At 44.0% G+C, this 23,491-nt stretch overlaps 1 protein-coding gene across 1 annotated transcript; it reads left to right on the top strand.

Annotated features, from left to right (window-relative positions):
- The first annotated feature begins 5,591 nt into the window (after nt 1-5,591).
- LOC147628501 (silicon efflux transporter LSI2-like) lies at nt 5,592-10,043 on the top strand. The gene is made up of 5 exons (XM_086813669.1): nt 5,592-5,790; nt 6,023-6,109; nt 6,240-7,704; nt 8,580-8,769; nt 8,912-10,043. Exons 3-5 carry the CDS (start codon nt 6,457-6,459, stop codon nt 9,172-9,174), a joined length of 1,701 nt encoding a protein of 566 aa, XP_086669795.1. The 5' UTR covers nt 5,592-5,790; nt 6,023-6,109; nt 6,240-6,456; the 3' UTR covers nt 9,175-10,043.
- The last annotated feature ends 13,448 nt before the right edge of the window (nt 10,044-23,491 follow it).

Below are 23,491 nucleotides of genomic sequence, written 5' to 3'. Positions count from 1 at the left end.
AAAAGAAAAAGCAACAACAATTAACTAGAGATTGTTCTGATACCACTGTTAAAACCCTAATATCTCTCTAGATAATTGTTATGCATAAACATGCATAAATCACGCATAAACTCATCCACCCCCGTGCCCAAGGGATGCACACAAGGAATGCACACATGAATTATAATGAAGTACATCATACCTTTACCTTGATGTCCCATATCATCAAGAGGTATAACTCCAATCCAACAGCATGTAGCTATAGTGTGAAATGGTAGGTGAGTAGATATAATCCTCTTTACAAGAGAACATCATATCATAACCTAGCCTCAAGATAACATAACCTTAGCCCCCCTTGAGTGTGTCCCATGCCCCTATTATATAGGAGGACCCTCAAGTGACTCTTGACTCTCCATTTCCCACGTGTGACCCTTGGATGCCTAACCCTAACCTTAACACTTAAGGTTAGTCCTAACCCATGCTCCACTAGAGCTTGTTCCCATGCTCCCATCATGCTCACAAGCCTAGACATAATGTGCATATAACAGGCATCCTCCCATATGCAGCAACATATCGACTATAGATATGTGCCACCATACGAGGACGCGAACACCGCGAAATAGTAAGAGGCTTCCCTGCCCTAGGTTGCATCCCACGACTATTAAGGAAAAGTTCTAAGTATGCTCCATCCCTAATAGGACTAAGCTAACAAACCTAACGATATGTCAAGCCATGTGATATTGGAGCAATGCAGTGGTGTGCTATCCACTCATCTATATAAACAATATCGTGAAGACTACGAAGGGATGAGAGCATCGCCTCCAAGTCTGATACGATATGCAATGTAGGCGGTGTGTCTCTAGTAGTCCTACAGATAGCCGCTAACTCATGGTCTATCTTTGCGAGATGAGGTCCACAATAGACAAGCGGCCCTCCTCTCGTGAGTCCATGCTAGACTCTAAGCCTAACATAAACGGGCAGGTCAATGTGAAAGTCTAATGTGAAAGGTCCAATGCTTAGTGCTAAGAAAACTCTAATGTAGCACTAATGAAGCTATAAAACAACACTAATGATGGATTCAAAGCCCACTAATTGTGCTTTAATCCAAGAGAGAAAGGAGAGTGAAAATGACGTGAGAGAATGAGGGGAAAAAAAAACTTTGCAGTTTTATAGTCTCGATTGAGATTCCATGACGTGCATTTTAGGGTTTTAAGATCATCGCCCCGGATGTATACATGGTGTTAGGGCTAGTGAAACAAACGGCCTCGATATTCGTTTGATTCTAGGGTTGGTGGTGATCGACGACTTTGATTTAAAATAGGCATCTCGATCGAGATAAATGGACAGCTTCGATTTTGAGTGAGTACCTCGATCGAGATACGTTGGACGGTCCCGATTCAACTATATATCTCGATGGAATGGTTTTAATGGACGGGTTGGATTATATGGACATATCTCGATCAAGATATTTCTATGGCTTTGATTGCATCTTGGTATCTCTAATGAGATATATGAACAGATGAGACCACATCTCCATATCTCAATCGAGATACTTGAGAGCAAACCTCTGCCATCCATTATACAAATCGAGCAGAAGGCAAGCTTCGCAATTCTGAAATGAGACCAATAACCTCCTCAAAGAGCTGATTTCATCCATACGGATGGATTATGAACAAGATTATAATTGATGAAGGCGGTTTTGGGAGAAGAACGATGGTTTCACTTTAAGAAAAGTGGTTTTATGCTTGTAGGTGGCTTTAAACCTCAACCCTTGATCCAAATCTTGATTGGATGCCCAAAATTTTCCCATAAACCATTGAATCTTTGCCCCTTGGGTTTTTGAATGAATCATGTCTTTGTTCAAAGCCCTTGTATCCTTGCTTATACCCTTGCTGTAGGCTTTTTGCAAATTCTCCAATTCTCGAAAAGCCTTCAAATTTGCTCCAAGCCAATAACCTTTGAGAAAAAATCAATTTCTTGATTTTTCTTTAAGTCTCCCATGACCTAAATTCAATACTTGAATTTGTCGTGCTCTAATACCAATGTTTACAAGACCTTTGGTACATGGAGATTTGATTATTCCACAAATTGATAAATAAATAAAATAAAGCATAGATACCATAGCATAACTCAAGAACATAAAAATCATAGAACACAAGATTGGGTGCAATCTTCCCCCCCGACATGTGTGGCTCCACTCCCACATGTGGTATTTAAATCATATTGCATAAATTTAGCCCTTGGAGCCATAAATAGCATAGCTTTTTCAAAATTGGGCTTTTACAAAATTGAACCATAGTCCAATGCTTTTAAAGTATCTCATTAAAAATAAACCTTGCCCAACATATGTATAATGGGCCAAACTATACAAAATTAATTATTTTGCACAAATGTGCACGGCTAGATAATTCCATCCAATTTCCACTGTTGTTGCCTCGAACTTATGATCTATACTAAAAAATACTCCACAATGTTAGATCACAATTACTTTTGGAATCACTCACAAAAATAATACTGACAAATGGAAATCATTCACTACCATCATGCTTCACACATAAACCATGCATCACACATAATTAATCAGATTCACTCCCACATTGGATTCACTCACAATGTCTTCACACGCATCGCACGTGTCACAAAGTTGATAAGACTCACTCACAATCAAATTCACACATTCCTTACATGTGTCATACATGTCACACTTGGTTAGATTCACTCACAACCAACTTGTGTCACCATGTAAAGAATTAATCAACACTTGCTCTTAATTCTTATACCACACTTGGGTCACCCTCTCAAGAATTAATCACATTCACTCTTACAACTAATTCTTAAATCACACTTGGGTCACCCAAGGTAAATAGTCAATTTTATTATTTGTAAGAAATGGTGTTGATTTAACCTTATCATAACACATGTGTTATAGAGAAGTCTAGTGGAATACTCCTACAAAATGGTTGTGTGTCTTGTCTCCTAGGAGACTACCTTATACCATAAAAGAGTTGATGAAGTGGATAATTATGCTATCAATGAAACTAAAACTTGTAAGAAAGATTTAAAAAAAAGATAATCTCATGATGATAAAGGGAGTACAAAATGGTTATGTGTCTTGTCTCCTAGAAGACTACCTTACACCATAAAAGATTTGATGAAGTGGATAATTATGCTATCACTTAAACTTGTAAGAAAGATTTTAAAAAAGATAATCTCATAATGATAAAATAGTTGATGAAGTGGATAATAATGACATCACTTAAAATTAAACTTGTAAAAAAGATTTAAAAAAAAGATAATCTCATGATGATAAAGTGAGTACAAAAAGGATTTAGCTTACACATGAAAAAAATAAATTTAATCTTGTAATAAAGCTAATAAAAAGATAATCTCATTGATGATAAAAAGGATATAACTTCTTACACATGAATAATGTATCTCACACCCAACTACTCAATAATACTATAGCAATGACACAAGCTTACCATAAGGCTCAATGGCTATATATATATGTATGTATATAAAGGAGGTGGACTGTGGAATAGAAGCATCTCTATATTATCTTAAGGAAGAGTTTCACAAAGCTACCACGTGGGAAGAATTTGGAGGTTAAGGAAGGGGAGGAGGAGGTTTAGATAGAATTTGATTTTGGAAGCCTCAAAAGACGTGCGAAGCACGGGTTCCCAACTAGTATATATAAAGTAGGTGTCACACCAAGCTACAGTACACAAGAAAGGAACAAGAAAGATATGATTACGATGTTAGTGTTTCAAAGTCTACAAGATGACACACCAAGTATAGACATGTGACCTAATGACAAGGACTACAAAATATGTGTTACTACTATAAGATCATCAACCTTTAGTTTATTGGAATCATGATCACTTAGTCTACACTAAATTTAATTTTCATAACTTATAACTCATTCTTTAGTAGCAAATTGCTAACTTGTACTACCTACATCCATAGAGTATCTACTCAAATCCCATTGACAATAATGCTTTTGTATTATACAGCTTGCAAGTGGCATTTTATCATTATAGAGTTGAATAATGTAATGTAGTAAGAAATATAACAAGAAGGAATTGTACACTTCGATGCTAGAAATTTTGTAAAGCAAACAATTCTCTCAATAATATAATAGATAAGAAAGATATGGTTGATTCTATGTGGTACATAGAAGTGACAGGACCAAGTGGAGGTTCATAGAAAAACCTCTTTTTATAATGTGAGGTGCAAATTGAATCCTTTTTTATATCTTTGGTCCCCACTCTAATCCCCACTAAAACAATGACTATCCATGCTTACTTGAGCCCAACGTTATCTACAGGTATAGTGTTGAGTTGGATTTTGATATAACATGAGTTGTTTTGAAATTTCTTAAATCCATGTCATGACTCATTAGAGATATTGAGATTACATTGACAAAAATATACTTTTATAGCTTTTTAAATGTTGAAGAATAATTTGAAGCTAGATTTAGTTTTGGAAGAAGATTGTTCATACCACTTGCTATCCTTGAAAGTCAACATTGTATTTTATGATGAGACATGTGTTTATTAATCATTAGACATGTGGTGAGTCATTTATGCTTAGGAAGGAAAAAAGCTTCAAGGAATAGAGAAAAAAAATCTAACAAATGCATGAGTATAAATATACCGTGCTCTTATTTTAGCAAAGTTTGGGCTTCCATTTATGCAATAACATGTTTTTTTTATATTAGATTGCCTTTGTGGTGACATAACAAAGTGCAACATAACATGCTTGTGTTAAAAGTTATTCATTTGTGGGGGTGACAAAACAAAATGTAACATAACATGTTTTACTGTAGCAAATTTATCTACCATTAATAAATTTGAAACTTGGTCTTGCTTAGTATGAGGATTTTCAATTACACGCATGCGCACACACATACACACACACACAGAGAGAGAGAGAGAGAGAGAGAGAGAGAGAGAGAGAGAGAGAGAGAGAGAGAGAGAGAGAGAGACTCATGCAAGTTGAGTGGCCAATGCCTATTTTTCAAAGGTTTTTTTAATAATTTAAATAAACAATTAGTCCAATTGCACCTTTTTAATTTTATAAATTCGTTTTATTTTCTTTATCTCACAATCAAAGTCAATAGGGCACCAAAATGCTTTTTTTGGTTGTTCAATTTATATATGCTAGGATAATAAGAATTTTTAAACGAGTTTCAACATGAAGAGTGTCCACTTATATTATTCTCTGATTTTACTATAAAGGCACCTACCATAACTTTTTTGGTTGTTCAAGGATAATAAGAATTTTTAAATGAGTTTCAACATGAAGAGTGCCCACTTATATTATTCTCTAATTTTACTATAAAGGCACCTACCATAACTTTCTTACGTACACGTAGGTACCTTCTACGTGCTTTAGTTTTGATAAGACTCATCCTCTCATCATGATTTTTAAGTGCATTATAGCATCACAATTTTTTACAAAAGTGTTTCTCTGTTCGAGTCGAAAGGGTGGCACTGTGAAGCCACGTAACCGCGTGACCACCTTGGCTCTAAAAACAAAACAAAAACATTGTAATAGTCCTTTTCATTAAATATCTTGGCCAGAAATAGAAACATTTTAAAAGTTCATTTCATTAAATTTGAATATCTAAGGGCTAAACCTTAGGGGAAAGCCAGCTGTTAGAGACACACAAAACACCTATAAAAATCGGGGTTTGAGACACACAACACACCAAACTCCTGCTTTCTTCAAAGGCTCCTCAGAGAGGCTTATGTGATCGCTTCCTCACATTGCTGTGCTATCAGGGCTTTTGTGCTTGTGTTCATCTCGGTCTCTCTCTTCTCTCTCTCTCTCTCTCTCTCTCTTCTTGTTCTGCTTTTTTCACATCTTTATCTTATATGAAATTTTTGTATGGATTTTTTTTTGAATACAGCGGTGTTAGTGTACCCCAAAAAGAAACCATGACCTTATGAACATATATACAAAAAGTTTTATGCCAAAATTAATTAACAAGAAACGGTTCGGTATTTCCTTAATTCCTCAATTTTTGGTGTAATCCCAGGCTCTCGTCGTCGTCGCCTCGTCTGAGAGGAGCATTCCCGTCGCTTCATCATCTTGCTGACCTCTCGATCACATTTCTCACTCACTGGTAAGTCCTGCAGGAAATCTTTACATCCCCTCAGAGCTGGATTATACAAAAACTGGGTTTTCATGGAAGTCCATTCTTTGCCTGTCTTTCTGTATGTTATCTAATGCAAGCCCTCTTATGTTTTTTGCAGTCAAGCCACCAGATCACTGAAAATCTATGGCTTAAGCAGTGGGTTGAGCATCATCTACACGTTACTTTGTGTGTGCAATTCTCCCCCAGTTTGAGGTCTGGTTCTGGTAAGATATATATTAGGGATTTTTTTTTCCCTTTTTTTGCTACCCATCTCTTTGTTTTGGAGATTGGGAGGTTTCAGGGCCATCTCTGCTTTCAAGACTCACTTTGCCACCATGGCACTGGCGCATACTAGAACTGTGGTGCTTGGGAGCATCTCTTTTCTAGTGTTTTGGGTATTAGCAGTTTTCCCATCTTTCAAAGTCCTGCCCATAGGGCGTACTGCTGGAGCTGTAGGGGGGGCTGTCCTCACTGTGGTGTTCCATGTACTGTCCCCAGCTAAGGCCTATGAGTCCATAGATCTCTCTATTTTGGGCCTTTTGTTTGGCACTATGGTTGTAAGCTTGTACCTCGAGAGAGCTGACATGTCCAAGTACTTAGGAAATGCCCTCTCTTGGAAGAGTCGAGGTGGCAAGGACCTCATGTGCAGAGTTTGCATCCTAAGTGCCATCTCTAGTGCCCTTTTCACCAATGACACCTCGTGTGTAGTCTTGACTGAGTTTGTGTTAAAGCTCTGCCGGCAGAAAAATTTGCACCCGAAGCCTTTCCTGATAGCCCTTGCCACCAGCGCCAACATTGGCTCTGTGGCCACCCCCATAGGAAACCCTCAGAACCTGGTCATAGCTGTCCAAAGCGGGATCTCTTTTGGAAAGTTTTTGCTTGGTTTGCTTCCTTCCATGTTACTAGGAGTTTTAATAAACACTGCTCTTTTGCTTATGGTTTACTGGAGGCGGCTTTCGCCGGTTGAGGACTTGGAGGGAAGAGGAGTTGTGGGGGGCTTGGACAAAGAAGGGAAAGATAAACTGAGTGTGTCTCCATGTAGTGATCTTGAAGATCTTAAAAGCCCAAAAGAGGGTTTTTATGGCAATGCATCATCATTGGGTTTACATGACAAAGCATTGGCAGATGGCATTGATCAGCATCCACCTTTGGAGGCTACAAATCAAGCCTTCAGTTGTTCAAAAGATGAAAGCCTGGATAAAGGATGTGTCACCGCCATAGAGCATGATCTCTCACAAGAATGCAATGATTTACAGATAGTAATTGTACAAAGGCAGCATGGGCAAGAGGACCATGTTGAAAAGGCGGCATCACCACTGCCCGCTTCACCTGTTTTGGAAGTCCTACAAAGCCATTTGGGGACTCCCTCAAGGATTGCATCATCTTCTTCACTTTTTGAAGAGGAGAGAACAAGTTCTCTGAAGAAATGGAAAAGGAGTTGCTGGAAATGTGCCGTGTATTTTGTGACAGTTGGCATGCTGGCAGCACTACTTTACGGGTTGGATCTGTCGTGGAGTGCACTCACAGCTGCAGTTCTGCTGATGGCTCTGGATTTTCAGGATGCTGGGCCCAGCCTTGAAAAGGTGCACACTGATGCCTTCCTCCTTTCAGTTTCATGGTTTTCTTTGTGTTGTGTTATTACTTATCTATTCTGTTATGAATGCTTGCATGATATGATTATTCTGTATGTTTTTAAGCGGTCGATGTATTTGATAACGTTGACCGATTTGCTTTCCAAATTCCAATCATGGCGGACCTGCTGGTAGAGGTCCTGCGCATGGGAGGTTGACCTCAAGGCACTTGGCCAGGCCACCCTTGAGGATGAGGGTGTAAAAAGGTGAAGGGGTAGCTTTAGGATTGGTCACTGGTATGGAGGAACCCGGGCAACCTGAGAGATGCTGTGCAGATAGGTGCACAGCCTGCATGAGGTGTGTCTTATCACTCCTCGGCAAGGTGATTAGCAGTCAAGACCTTGCTTCACTTGGGTTGGATCGGACCCCCTTTCTTGCACCATGGAGCGTGAGTCCACCAAATCTGGGTAGCCTTCAAGGTGTCCATCAGAGTCACGTTGACAGGAAGCCTAAACTTATGCCAGCATGGCTAAGGTCGCACGATATGAACACGTGTCGACAAGGATCAAAGCAGTCATCACGTCTTGACCCCTGTAGATAGTTCTAAGTGGAGCCACCTATCAAGGGTCTTTCTTGTTTGTTTCAAAACATGACTCAGGTTTTCACACAACAGGCATTCTTTATAGTCTGGTAATAGTTCTTGAAAGTTGAAATTGACATTTAAACCTTAGGTGGATTCTTCCATTGCCCTTTTAAGATGATGGTGCATAAAGTTTATGGTTGTGATTTGTTTCCATTGGCATATATCTACAGCATAACAAGAGAAGATTGGGAATGAGAAGGCGCACAGCATGGGTTTGATGTTCTGTTTTTGTGTTTTTATGCAGGTGTCATATCCACTCCTAGTATTTTTTGCGGGCATGTTCATCACTGTCAATGGCTTCAACACAACTGGCATTCCAGGAACATTTTGGGATTCTGTTGAGCCACACGCACGCATCAACAGTGCCAGTGGCGTTGCAGTCCTTGCACTTGTTGTGATAGTGCTGTCTAATGTTGCTTCGAATGTACCAACTGGTGAGCTCCAAATTGGCTGTGTCAGCAACATTTTTTTTTGGGGCTGTGGGCAACATTAAGAGCCTTACATACCTTGTCATGCTCTCATTGAAAGTCCTCAATTGGCTTATTGCTTGATAATTTTTGGTTGACTGTGGTGCAGTTTTGTTACTGGGAGCGCGAGTCTCGTCATCTGCAGCTTTAAATGGTGCAAGCGTGACAAGGGCATGGCTCATCTTGGCATGGACAAGCACTGTTGCTGGTAACTTGACTTTAGTGGGCTCTGCTGCAAATCTGATTGTCAGCGAGCAAGCCGGGAAAGCACAGCTTCTTGGATACGAGCTCACTTTTTGGAACCATTTAATGTTTGGTCTTCCATCAACTCTGCTAGTAGCTGCTCTTGGCCTGCCCCCAATCAGAGGTTGAAGTATCTTGCTTGGTTTTTCTGACAACTTAAGCATGCGGTCCTTCTGCTTCAGTACTTAAGCACACAGTCCTTGTGCTTCAGTTATGTGTTTTGACAGCCAATTATGAGAACCTAGGCTATCTGGTAACTTGACATGGGCTCTGCCACAAATCTGATTGTCAGCGAGCAAGCAGGGAAAGCACAGCTTATTGGATACAAGCTCACTTTTTGGAACCATTTAATGTTTGGTTTCCCATCAACTCTGCCAGTAGCTGCTGTTGGTCTGCCTCCAATCAGAGGTTAAATTATTTTGCTTGTTTTCTGGGCAACTTAAGCATGGGGTCCTTGTTCGTTAATTATCTATTTTGACAAGCAGTTATGAGAACCTAGGCTGGATGGTATATATATCTTATGTTGCTCAAGCAGTCACCTAAAGTTCACATGGATATCGTACCTATATTGGCTGAAGTCCCAACTCCTAAGATATAAATTGATGCTGAGTTCAGTTTATCTTTGCTGCTTCTTGGCTCTAATGGATATGGCTCAGGCTCTTGAGTCAGGTGTGAACCCTTGAATGGTTTTAGTGATGTATGTCTTATACAGCATATTAAACTGAATGGATGCTTGAATCAAGGGCTGTGTACCGCTTAAGGAGTCTGTGGGCTTTCAGCCATGCTTTTAAAAGACCAGGATATATTACTCTTTGGCTAATGCCTTACTTGGTGCATGCTTGTAAAAGATGAGGATATATTACTATTTGGCTAAGGCCTGCCTTGGTGCATGCTTTTTTGGTGATAGAGAGCCATTTGCAATGTGGGTGAGGAATTTGTTGGTTATTGTTGATAAAGATCAATGAGATGAACTGAAGACATGGATGCTTTAGGGGGAAGTCTATGAATTATCCATATGTTTATTAAGAGGAGGTTGAAACTTGCTAGCTAAGTTGGTTTGCCATAGACAGTCTGTGGTTATTGGATTCTCTCGGCACGAACTATTCGTGAATGTGAATGTGAATATTTCTCTGATTGATCAAAAGATTTTGTGGAATGGGGAAACTCGAAGGTTATATAGATGAACGAGCTAAAGTTTTTGAACATAGTTTGGTCAAGAAAGATCATCTTTGGTTGCTAAGTTTGTATACAACGTAAAGCTTGCGACATAGTTGATTCTATGCTCATGCCCTATTAGATTGAGTGAAGTTTTGTTGATCTAATGCAAGGGCAAATAGGTACTGTCAATTTAGACTGTGTTTTGTCAAACTCCGGATCAATCACCGGATATAAATGTACGATTTTGAGGGGTAAGGACAAGGATACTATTTTGAGGATATAACCTAGTACTTGAACTTTCCGATATCAACATGCCCATGGCATCCTCGTGCTAATCTAAGGTTATTACTTTGGTTGAGGATTTAAAAAAATATAATATGACACTCAATTGTCAGGCATATAGCTCTTTTGACTTGGCAAAATTGGCAAATTTGATGACATAATACACATCTGTGGGAAGTCCTTTCTAATTTGATCCACAATTACAGAGATCTAGGCGATTTACCAAGCGCAAGAAGTAAGAATTCTTGGTCGAGAGGGAGGATTTCTACAGGTGTTTCTTGAGTGCAGATAGCTCCGAAGCATGGTGGATGCTAGAGGAGAGGAGGCTCCCCCCCCCCCCCCCCCCCCCCCCTCCTCCCTTCCCTTTCCACCCCCATCATTGACCTAGTCACATGGCACGAGGGGTCTTTGATGCCCAAGATCAGTGCACCTACGTCATAGATCTCCCCAGCCAGCCAGAGCTTTGCTCTTCACGATGGCCAATGTTACAAGGGCCATACATAATCTTAAGAGTGGGAAGGCCAAGGACCATGAGGATATCCAAGTTGAACACATCATACATGCATGTGATACCCTTGCACCCTTCCTCTCATTGAGCTTTTCAACGTTGCCATATGTGAAGGCCTTGTCGGAAACGGTAGAAGTCAAGGAAGGATCACGTGCAGGGGGGGTCCCACTCCCCTACCGCCTAACCATCCAAACCCCCCATCATCCCTAAAAGGGTGGATCCGAGACAATGGGGGGGGGGGGGGGGGGGGGAATAACAAGTGTGGCAAGGTGAGTGAGGACACCATATGGAATATATGAGCCATGTGGCAGGCTAAGGTGGGATGAGCTAGGGTAACATCCAATAGCTCCCCTCCAAGCGAATACCAACGCAGGGACTACAGAACAGGAGGCCATGCCAATGTGGAGGGCATCAAGGCCAAGGTGAGGACCAACATATGCCAACACTAGTGAAGGAAGGGCATCAAGGCTGTCAACAAGACATCAAGGCGATAGTGGATGCGAAGGGGGACGTCCAAATGTAGACGTCGAATGCGGATGTGGACGCTCTAATACCATGTCGAAAATGATATAAGCCAAGGAAGGGTCGCGTGTAGGAGGGTCCCACTCTCCTACTGCCTAGCCACCCAAACCCCCATCATCCCTTAAAAGGGTGGATCTGGGACAATGGGGGAGGATTGAACCAAAAAGCTTGGCCATGATGTGCCCTATCATGATAGTACGGTAGTTGTTTGTGTTGAGGGTATCCTTGGCTTTGTGGATGGGAAAGATTGTGTTGGTAGCCCGAGAGGGGGGTTAGGCCTGTTGGATGTCACCCTAGCTCATCCCCCCACAGCCTGACATGTGGCTCATATATCCCACATGGTGTCCTCCCTCACCTTGGCGTAGGGTTCATATACCACATTGATATTCTCAGAAGCAGAAATCAACACTCATGTGGAGAGACATGGCCAAGGGACAAACACGATTCAGGAGGTCCTTCTCCACCTTAGATCACATCTTCACTTTGAGGGCCATTATTGAGGAAGCCAAGCACAAAGGAAGAGAAGAGTATTGCTGCTTTTTTTGCAAAAGTGTCCCGAGAGCTCGTCCTCTAGGAGCTTGAGATCCTCGTGGATATGATATGGGGAGTACTAACACTACATGAGTCGGTGACAGGGAGAGTACGCGCAACTAGAGGTATGTCAGAGGAGATTAGGAGTGCTATTGGGGTGAAACAAGGATGCCCACTATCATCCACTCTCGATGTTAACTATGCTATATGTTGTTTAACTACATTTGCGATCTATTAGATTTGATCCAATGCTCTATGATTTTTGTTTTTCTTATAGCTAGCACTGATCAATGGCATGTCTGGATGAAAACTGAGGCTCTGTGGCATCAGATTGTGAAGTATGACATGAAGCTCATCAGATTGGAAGTCTATGAATTATCCATATGTTTATTAAGAGGAGGTTGAAAATTGCTAGCTAAGTTGGTTTGCCATAGACAGCCTATGGTTATTGGATTCTCTCGGCACGAACTATTCGTGAATGTGAATGTGGATATTTCTCTGATTGATCAAAAGATTTTGTGGAATGGGAAACTTGAAGCTTATTGTGATATGCGGAAGCTTCGGAGAAGGATCGGTACTTCAAAACTCAGAAAACAGCACTCTTTTCGCGACGGAATTAACGCACAAACTGAAAGACGATGTGCAGAAAAATAGAGAGAGAAGGGGGAGATGGAGAGGACACAGTATTGGGTCCCAATTACCCTCTGTAGGGCCCCCACCACGGATGGTGTATTTGCTTTATTAGAATGATGTAAATCTGAAAACAAATACAAAGTACTTGACCTTTTCTTGGCTGGAAAACCTGCCCTTGACCTTCAGTCCTTCACCCCTTTTGCTTTAGCAATGTTCTTGGCTGTCCTGGCCCTTGGTTGCTTGGAGCACTTGGTGAATTATGAGATGGAATCATGGATTATGGGCTGGGGTATTTATACCACCTCTTGTCTCCAGTCGGCTGGTTTCAGGGAGCTCCACGACTGAGTTTTATTAATAAAGTGTTTTCACACTATATTCCATGCTTTCACACTATGCCAAATACTGTCCAGCCTGCGCATATATTCTGGGACAGCATCCTGATTGCTGGGCACCATGCGCATGGGTGTGGGACTGCCCCCCACACCTGGCCGACTGGCTGGGTAGGGCTTCTGACCCTGTCAGCTGCCTGTCCAGCAGCAGTACAGCTGGCCGACAGCCCCTCCAGCCCATGCCTTGGCTGGTGGGCAAATCTTGGGCTCTCCTGGCCCCTTGGGGGTGGTTCTACACCTTCCCCATGCCCATACTACAAGTGCAAGTGCAAGTTCTTCTCACTGGGGTAGCCCTATGGGCTGGCCCCATCTCTACATGCAAACCTACATGCCTACAGAGGTGTCACGTAGGCTGTAATGCCTGTGAAGACCGACGGCGGCAGACCGGATGGCCATATCCGGGGTTCAGTGGGAGAGGACGCCCATGCGGAGTCATGGGCGGCCAGGCTAGTGTGGACGGCAGGCCACACACTATATAGCCTGGGGGATGAGGGGCAATCCTCATTCTTCCTCTATGGCTGGGTGGTGAGCCAGAGGCCGTCCCCTCTTGTGGTAACGCCCGTAGCGGCGTTACGGATATCTAACACTGGTATCAGAGCATGGTTCGAAGGGATCGTGAGAGTCCGCGCGCGAACAGGGGACCGGAGCCCACTCGATGGTTTTCATCCACAATCTCCTCACCCTTATCTACACAAGGGAGTGTGTGGAGGAAGGAGGGCCAAGACTTTTGAAGGGAAGAACTCTTTCTCTCTCTCTCTCACTCTCTCTCCCCGACACACACAGCATCGCAGGTAAGAAAATTTTTGGTTGTTTTTCTTTTGTTTTCTGCGTTGAATCGATTCGAAATACTCTGCGTTGAAGGTTTCAAAGGATTGAAACCTGTGTCGAGGTGGGGGGGGCGCAGACCAACCCCCATGAAATAAACGTGGGATGAACGGGGGCGAAACCAGCCCGGCCAGTCCCACTTATCCCTTGTTGAAGTGGGGGGGCGCAGACCACCCCCACGACCAGCCCCTGTGTGTGTGGGGGCGAAGCAATTCCGTGTGTGTGTGGGGGCGAAACAAGCCGTCGCATTACGGTGGGGTGAAACAAGCCGTCGCATTACGCGCAGGAACCTTATTAGCTAGTCGAAGCTGCAATTCCGTGTGTGTGAGGCGCTGAAGCTCTGCGAGGGCCCACGAGTGTGAGGCGCAGAAGAGAGCGACGAGTGTGAGGCGCTGAAGCTTGGTGGCGGCCAGCGGCGGCGGCCAAGGGCCACAACGGCCAGCACCAACAGCCAACCCACCAGCGGCCAGAGACCCAAAAAATTATTTTTTTAACATTATTCATTTATTGAAAATTAAAGATTTAAAAAAATTATTTTTTTAAAAATTAATTTTCATTCTTCATTTATTGAAAATTAAAAATCAAAAAATTCAAGGAAACTCTCTCTCTCGGCTGGGGAGGAGAATCATCCCCGCAAGAAATAATCCCGGCAAGGCACCTCTCGATCATTTTAATTTTTGTTATGAGTTGCAGGCATTTTCTCGTGGATCGGAGCATCCCGGAAGCGTCCTTGTAGAGGCTCGCAACGCAACACAAATCGACAGGCGACCGTAAAGGGGGGTGACTATTATTCTCTCTCCACCACTGCTCATTTTTATTAGCATTTTTTTAGTAATTTCCGAGTTCTCGCATTATTTTTTGCAAGAATTAAAAATGTCTGCTAGGCGTAGTGTGTCCCCACCGCCTTCTACTTCTCTAGGTTTTTCCAGTCTCTTGTCCTCGGTCGCGGGTTTGACCCCGACCGAATTGTCAGGCTGTACACGCCCCCGACCGTTGTTCGGTCCGGAGCGCGCTTATCGATCACTCGTGATCCGCCAGCGCCCTCCTCGTCTATTGACCCTGCCTTAGGACCCAGCGAGCCCGCAGTGGTCGCATTGGCTGATGACCCCTTTCTGGCCGATGAGCCAGAGGACATGAACACTGACGTCGCCGAGGGGACCGAGGAGGACCTCTTGGATTATGACGACGATGACTATGACCTATTGGACCCTGCTGATGTCCTGACAGAGACGGAGCTCTCTAGTGGACTGTTTAAATATCTTAATGCCAAATTGAACACTATGGGTAAAGTCCAGGCTGATTTAGTCACGATGCTACAAAGCATCTCCACACGGTTAGATGCACTGACAGCCACCTCGGCTAATACTCCGACTCCTCGTGGTAGCCGAGCTCCTGTGGCACGGGTGAGCGTAGCCTCGCCAGTGGTTGCAGGAATACAGGCCGATGCGCCTGCGGGGCCGTCCGTAGCGACAACTTCGTCGTTGTTAAAAGACTTAAAGCCGCCTAGTTTTGGTGGCGAGGAAAAGAAGAGAAACAAGGACTCAGTCAATATGTTTCTAGCGAAGTGGTCAGATTTGCACGCGCTGCGACAGCAGCCTAGCCGTATATAGCCCGTAGAGGCTAGCCTCTCTTTAACCGGCAAAGCGTACAAGTGGTGGATGAGTCTGACAACTCGCCCTGCCACTTGGACGGAATTTGAAACAATGTTTCGAAAAGAATTTTTGCCTGTTAATGAGGCAGAGAGAAGCTGGGAGTTATGGGACAAGTGCTCGATGGAGAACAAATCCCTAACTCAGTACATCTCAAACTACAGGGAGATAGTACTCAAGCTAAAGGGAATCGATGCATTCCAGACATTGCGAGGCTTTAAGAGAGGCCTCAAAGATGATTACCTTGAGTACGTAGAACCCCTATAGCTAAAGACTTAGCAGAGGCAATTCAATATGCACAAATATTCGATGACATCAAGCGCCGTAGTGCGCGTGGTGGTTCTAGCAGGGCCGAGGGTAGTGAAAAGAGGAGGTCAGGCCTCAAAAGAAAAGGGTTCCGCAGTGACAAACAAGGGGATAGGACGGACCAGGAAGGACAGGGTGGTCATTGGTCTAAAAAACCGCGACCATCCAGAAAAAAAAGAGACACCGAAAACCAAAAGAAAGAGCAATATATTAAAGCGCGAAGAAAGGAAAATCGCTGCTTTAATTGCAATGAAGTAGGACACACGAAGGCTGAGTGTCCAAAGCCTAAAGCCAGCACGAGTGGCAACGAGCCCAAAAAAGATGGTAAATCTTCTAGGCAGTTGCATACAGTGCAGAGACTCCCTCTCAGTTCCGCAGAGTTCAGAGAGGTGACAGTGTGCCATTGTGATGAGCATCACGCTTGTTCAGTGACACCAGCGATGTGGCAGCCTACTGTAGGTCCGCATGACATGGTGCGCATGTATGGCACCATAGGTGGCCGTAGAGTCACAGTTTTTATTGATGATGGAGCTAGTCACAATTTCTTGAACTACTACTCGTTAGTCAAGAAGTTGGGATTGACTGAGACCCAGAGTGATCATGAGTATACTGTTGGCCTAGCCAACGGATATGACAAAACGGTATGGAATACCGTAGTATTGGGGGTCCCATTATCTATGCAGGACTACAAGGCTCCGCTTGACTTTCAGGTCATGCACTTAGCCAGAGCAGACGTATATCTAGGCAGGGAGTGGCTGTATGGCTTGGGCCCTAGTCTAGCTCGGAATTACTTACATAATACGCTATGTTTTGAGCATGGAGGTAGAGTCATCACCCTGCAGGGCGACCGTACTGTCCCTGCCACACCACTTATTTCCTCCATGGAGCTGTGTACAGCGGTCCGCAGAGACCAGATAGCAGAGGTATATGCTTGTTACCCTCTTTTGAATTCTGTTTCCGTAGATGAAACGATAAATGATGTTTGCGTAGACAAACAAGAAAAACAAAATAACCTTGGACGAGACCCACTGTTTGAAAACCCTGTTTGGCATGCATGTGATTCAAACAAGAAAAAATCCAAGGTGAATGAGACATTAAAGAAAAAGTACGTAGATACTTTAACGAATTTATTAGAGGAATTTCAGGATGTTTTTCCTGATGATTTACCAGATGGTTTACCACCATCTAGGAAAGTAGACCATGGCATCGAAGTTATGCCAGGATCAAAACCTATAAGCAAACCTGCTTATAGATTAAGCCACTCCGAGGCACATGAGGTGGAAAAACAATTAACGGAATATTTGAACAAAGGCTTTATTCGGCCTAGTTCAAGTCCGTGGGCATCGCCTATTCTTCTGGTAAAGAAGAAAGATGGATCTATGCGGATGTGCATAGACTATAGGGCTCTTAATTAGATAACGATTAAGAACAAGTATCCGATGCCACGCATGGATGAGTTGTTTGATCAACTCTATGGATCGAGATACTTCACAAAAATAGACCTGAGATCTGGGTATCATCAGGTTAGAATAAAAGCAGAAGATGTTGCAAAGACAGCATTTAGGACCCGTTTTTTCGGGCATTTTGAGTTTTTGGTTATGCCATTTGGGCTAACCAATGCTCCAGCGACGTTCATGACGCTGATGGACAGTATTTTACGTCCATATCTGGGAAAATTCGTAGTAGTTTTCCTAGATGATATTCTTGTGTACAGTAAGACACAGAAAGAACACATAGAGCATTTGCGTCTAGTGTTCAAGTTGTCGCGAGAGCACAAATTATTTGCAAAGAAAAGCAAATGTGAATTTTTTGAAACAGAAATTCACTACCTTGGCCATATTATATCCGCCGATGGTACGTGGATGGAGCCAGAAAAAGTAGAGGCTATTCTTAAATGGCCAGCGCCGAAGAATCTCGAGGAACTGCAGATTTTTCTTGGCATGTCGGGGTTCTACCGATAGTATGTGAAGGACTACGCGAAGATCACAGTCCCGTTGACTGACCAGTTACGGTCAAAAACAAAAAACATTAGTTGGGGGGACGCCCAACAGAAGAGCTTTGACAAGCTCAAGGTGACCGTAGCAGCTGCACCTGTTTTGACAATTGTCGATCCGAATGAGCCGTTTGTTTTGGAAACAGACGCTAGTAATGAGGCCATTGGGGCCGTACTTATGCAAAGGGGACGCCCAATTGCATTTGGAAGTAAAAAGTTAGATCGTGCGCAGCGTAACTACTCGGCTTACGAGCGAGAGTTACTAGCGATAGTTCATGCACTGAAAAAGTGGAGACACTATTTATATGGTGCCACTTTTGAGGTCCGGACGGACCATGAAAGTCTGAAATGGCTTTCACGTCAAAATGAACTGAAGGGTAGAAAAGCTCGGTGGGCGGAGATTCTACAGGAGTTTGACCTTCAGATACGTTACCAGAAAGGTAAGTATAACGTGGTGGCAGATGCACTTAGTCGCATGCCACAGATTAATGAACTTAGTTTCACAGTCTTCAAGAATGATTTCTTGAAGTCCCTACGTGGTTTATGTGAGCACGATCCATCTTTTACAGAGGTCTGGCGCGCTGTACGCGTACGCACTTTTTCACAGACGCGACCACCTCCCTCGTTGGCACGTATTGCCAGTCCGGAGAGACTGGCCGAAGGTGCAACGGGAAGGGAAGCGAGAGTTAGTCCGGAGAGACTAGCCGTGTCTTCTGGGTATAGTTTAGAACCGGAGAGTTCTGACGTAGGCCCTTCATCACCTTTGACTGCCACGGCTTCAAAGGGGAGTGATAAACTTCGTCGGGGGGAGAAATATGCTAATTACTCTATTGACGACGGGTACTTACTCTACAAGGGTAGAATATGTGTACCAACTATTGGTGACTTTCGGGCCCAAATTCTTAAAGAAAGTCATGATAGTCCAAGTGCGGGTCATCCCGGGATTCAGAAGACCTATGTACTAGTAAAAAGACAGTTTTATTGGCCTAGTTTGTTTAAGGACGTCCAGACTTATGTGCTGAAATGCAATAAGTGCCAGGTCAATAAACATGAACGTCTTAAGGTTGGAGGACTACTCCATCCGCTGGAGATTCCTCAAGGGAAATGGGAAAGCATTTCCATGGATTTCATTACTGGTTTACCCAAGACGAGTCGAGGAAATGACTCGGTGTGGGTGGTAGTGGACAGGTTAACTAAAATGGCAAAGTTTATTGCCACGAAGAAAACTGTTAAAACGCCAGAGTTGGTAAAACTCTTTATTGAACATCTCTACAAGCTATATGGCCTGCTCGCAGATATAGTGTCGGATAGAGATAGAAAGTTCAACAGTCATTTTTGGAGGGAAGTCTTCAAAAAGCTGGATACTACTCTGAGTATGAGTACGGCAAATCATCCGGAGTCTGATGGTCAAACTGAAAGAGTTAACCAAATTCTAGAGGATATGTTGCGTTCTTATGTTAGTAAGAAGCAATCTAATTGGGAAGAGTACTTACCCTTACTGGAGTTTGCCTATAACAGCTCCAAACACTCAGCAACTGGATTTACACCATTCATGTTAATGTATGGATTCTAGCCGAGATCTCCAATGGCTGTAGGCCTAGAAAAGGAGAAGATTCAATCTGTCAAGGATTTCCTTGAAGATATGAATGATATGCTCAGAGCTGCACGTGAGAGCATTCGTAGCGCTCAGGATCGCGCTAAAACTTATGCAGATAAAGGACGAAGAAAGGTGACCTTTGCAGAAGGTGACTTTGTATTCCTCAAGGTTCCTGCGCAGTCAGAAACCATGAAAACGGGAAAGTGTGATAAACTTTCTCCGAGATATTGTGGTCCTTTTAAAATCATTAAGAAGATTGGGGACGTAGCATATAAACTTGAGTTACCGGAGAGTTCTCAAGTCCATCCTGTCTTCCATGTTAGTAAACTGAAGAAATCAGTTCACGGGTTAGAGAACGCAGTTTCTCCAGAGATTTTGGTGGACTTGATAGAGCCACCAAAGATACCACATGAACCTGAAAAGATTCTACAGTATCGTGATAGACAGACCCGACATAAAGTGTACCAGGAGGTACTTGTTAAATGGACAGATAGGGATGAGGAGGTAGCTACCTGGGAACGCCGTACTGCAATTTCCAAAAGGTTTCCCCAGTTTGTTTTTGAGGACGAAAACTCTTCTTAAGGGGGGGGTAATGTCACGTAGGCTGTAATGCCTATGACCGACGACAGACCGGATGGCCATATCCGGGGTTCAGTGGGAGAGGACGCCCATGCAGAGTCATGGGCGGCCAGGCTAGTGTGGACGGCAGGCCACACACTATATAGCCTGGGGGATGAGGGGAAATCCTCATTCTTCCTCTATGGCTGGGTGGTGAGCCAGAGGCCGTCCCCTCGTGGTAACGCCCGTATAGCGGCGTTACGGATATCTAACAAGAGGCCTGGCATCCAGTTGCAAACCAGATACACAGAACATCTGACATCATTCCAGAGGGAGACTCACAGCGCGGACTGGCACTGCTTCATGTGCAAGACAATGCACACCTGACCTTGGACTCATGTGCAGGACAATGCACACCTGACCTCGGACGACTGAGATGGATCCCTGGCTGACTCGTCCCGGACTGGGCTCACATGGGACCAGTTCACCATCCCAGGTCCTGCACCTTCTGTACAGAAATGTCTACGTGGCATCCAAGTGCGGGATGCACGTGACATCCCCTTCTGCTTAACTTGACGGAAGCTGCATAGCCTCCAAATAATCCGTCAATAAAGCCGGATAGTCTTCGAAAAATTCTTTGTCGAGCCATACCGCTTCATGAGTTCCTCGATCCTGAAACTTCGTGAGGAACTGTCGTAGTCTTCGGCCTGAGCCATGCTTGAAACGGTGCAGAAGGATCTGTTCTGGAACCATTACTTCTGCTTCATCAATGATGTCTGGTTCCGCTTCGTCTTTGACCTCTGAAGGGGGTGGACCTGCATATGGCTTTAACCAACTGACATGGAATACATCGTGCATAGTCCAACTCGGAGGTAGCTTTAATTGCATAGACACCTCATTAATCTTTTTCCGGATGGGAAATGGTCCGAAGCTCCTGAAAGACAACTTTGGGCATCGCTTGCCCACCTGCTTCAATCTTTGCTTCATAATCCAAAGATACACCCAATCTCCTTCCGAAAACTTCATGTCCCTTCGGTCTTTATTGGCCTGTCGGGTGTAGGCCTCTTGCGCTTTAGCCAATCTGTCTTTAACGGACTCTAGGATCTCCTGGTAAGACTCCGTCACTCTGTTCGCCTCCGGTACTGAAGACGAAGTCCTGGTTAACAACGACTGGAAAGGCCTTCCAAACGCTGCCTCATATGGAGTCCTGCCAATAGTTGAAGAAAAATAGTCATTCAAAACAGCTTGAACTAAAGGCAAAAACGATTCCCACTTACCTTGCTGATCGTGGACATAGCACTTCAGCACATCAAAGGCCAACTGGTTGTATATCTTTGTCTGGCCATCTGTCTGTGGGTGGAATGCACTGGAAAAATTCAACTTAGTACCAAAATTATCAAACAATGCCCTCCAAAAATGACTGGTAAACTTGGCATCTCGGTCTGACACTATGGTCCTAGGAATCCCACCAATCGGGTACCAATGCCAAATGAATAGCTGGGCAACATCCTCGGCGGTCACATTGGCCCTGCAAGGAATAAGCATCACAAATTTGCTGAACCTGTCAACAATAGTCAAACACTGTGTATTACGCTTACTCGGACTGGGAGGCAGATTTGTGACAAAGTCCATCAAAATGTCTTGGAAAGGACCCTTAGGAATTGGCAAAGGCTGTAACAACCCTATCTTCTTTCCACGAGGAGCTTTCACCTTTTGACAAATGTCACAGCGTTGTACATATGTAAACACATCACGCCTCATCTTTGGCCAAAAGTATTGCCGTTCTAATTTCTACAGAGTCGAATTCATGCCCCTATGACCACCTGTAATGGCGTCATGGGCATCATGGAGAAGAGCTGCCCGGAATGATTTCATGACACATAGTCGGCCTTCGTAGAAAAGCCAACCATCGCGTATCAGAAAATGGCATGGTCCTGTGGCATCCAATGCCTGTTCCCACTGCGTACCGAATTCCTTGGAATCCGCGTACGTGTGCTTCATGTCTTCTAGTCCTGTACCAACAAGGTCAAGTCTAGTGGTCTGAATCGCAGATACTTGCCCCTTCCTGCTCAAAGCGTCGGCCACTGGATTGGCCTTTCCTGGAAGGTACTCAATCATGCCACCGAACTGCTGGAATATCTGACTCCAGCGGTGTTGTCGATCACTCCACTGTGCACTTGGCATCGTCCAAATCCAGCGCAATGCCTGATGATCAGTGCGAACCTCAAAGTCACGGCCATACAGGAAATGTTTCCAATGTTTCAAGCCCTGTATAACAGCTAGGAGTTCACGATCGTAGACTGAGTAGTTCTTTTCGGCGGGCAGTAACTTATGAGACATGTAAGCTACTGGATGACCATTCTGTTGCAATACACCTCCAATTGCGATGTTACTCGCATCGGTGATCACCTGAAATGGTTCGTCCCACGAGGCAAGGGCTAAACAAGGCGCTTCTGACAAAGCCACCTTGAGGTTCTGGAATGCCTCCAACGCTCGTGGAGTCATTCGAATCTTTTGCCTCCTTGTTTTCACTCCCTTTAGCAGATCGGTGAGGTCTGCCGAGAGATCAGAAAACTTGTCAATGTGGGTGGAACATGCCTGGCATATACCCACAAATGATCTAATGTCATAAGCAGTCTGAGGTACTTCCCAGTTAACAATCTCAGCCACTTTAGCCGGATCAAGTCGAATGCCTTCGGCACTGATTATATATCCCAAGTAATGTACCTGGAAGAACAGATAAAATTCTGACTTCTTTTCATTGACATAGAGCTCGTTGCTTTCCAGCAACTTAAGGACTTTCTCCACATCAATGTCATGCTGCTCAACTGTAGCTGAAAATATGAGTATGTCGTCCAGAAATATGAACACACACACTCCAATCAACTCCCGAAAAATACGCATCATCATGCGGTTAAATGTAGCTGGGGCGTTCGTCAAACCAAATGGCATGACCACAAATTCATAGTGGGCCCGTTCTGTACGGAAAGCTGTCTTGGGGATGTCCCCCTCAACAATCCGAACCTGGTGGTACCCACTCTTTAAATCCAATTTAGAGAACACCTTAGCTCCATTCAGCCTCTCGAGAATATAGTCAATTCGAGGCATCGGGAATCTGCTCTTGATAGTCAGCTTGTTGAGTGCACGATAATCACAACCGAGAAGACCCATCTTTCTTCTTGACAAATAAGATCGGTGCTGCAAATGGTGACACGCTGGGGCGTATGAAGCTAACTTGCAACAATTCTTGGAGTTGGCGGTCCAACTCCGATTCCATTGCCTTAGAAAGGCGATACGGGAACTTGCTCGGGGGTTCCGAGCCTGGGAGGAGGTCAATCTTGTGATCCTCCAGTCTGGACGGGGGGAGCTGGGGAGGGAGACTGTCCCGAAGAAAAATCTTCTGGAACTTTTCATGGAGAACCGAGTACTTCTCGGAAGCACTGGCCACCGTCTGGGCTGTCTGGATGTAAATCATCGCACATTGTGCGCCTTTCC

This window comes from Cibotium barometz, chromosome 19 (assembly GCF_041138505.1).
Source record: "Cibotium barometz isolate CiBa-2024 chromosome 19, ASM4113850v1, whole genome shotgun sequence".
NCBI lineage: Eukaryota > Viridiplantae > Streptophyta > Polypodiopsida > Cyatheales > Cibotiaceae > Cibotium > Cibotium barometz.
The sequence above is the reverse complement of the archived record's forward strand: the minus strand, read 5'-3'. Positions and strand labels throughout refer to the sequence as shown.

Coding starts and splice junctions, on each gene's coding strand:
- LOC147628501 (XM_086813669.1), top strand. CDS start 6,457: ATGGCACTGGCGCATACTAGAACTGTGGTGCTTGGGAGCATCTCTTTT. Junction 7,705..8,579: donor CTGGGCCCAGCCTTGAAAAG/GTGCACACTGAT, acceptor GTTTTTATGCAG/GTGTCATATCCACTCCTAGT. Junction 8,770..8,911: donor TGCTTCGAATGTACCAACTG/GTGAGCTCCAAA, acceptor ACTGTGGTGCAG/TTTTGTTACTGGGAGCGCGA.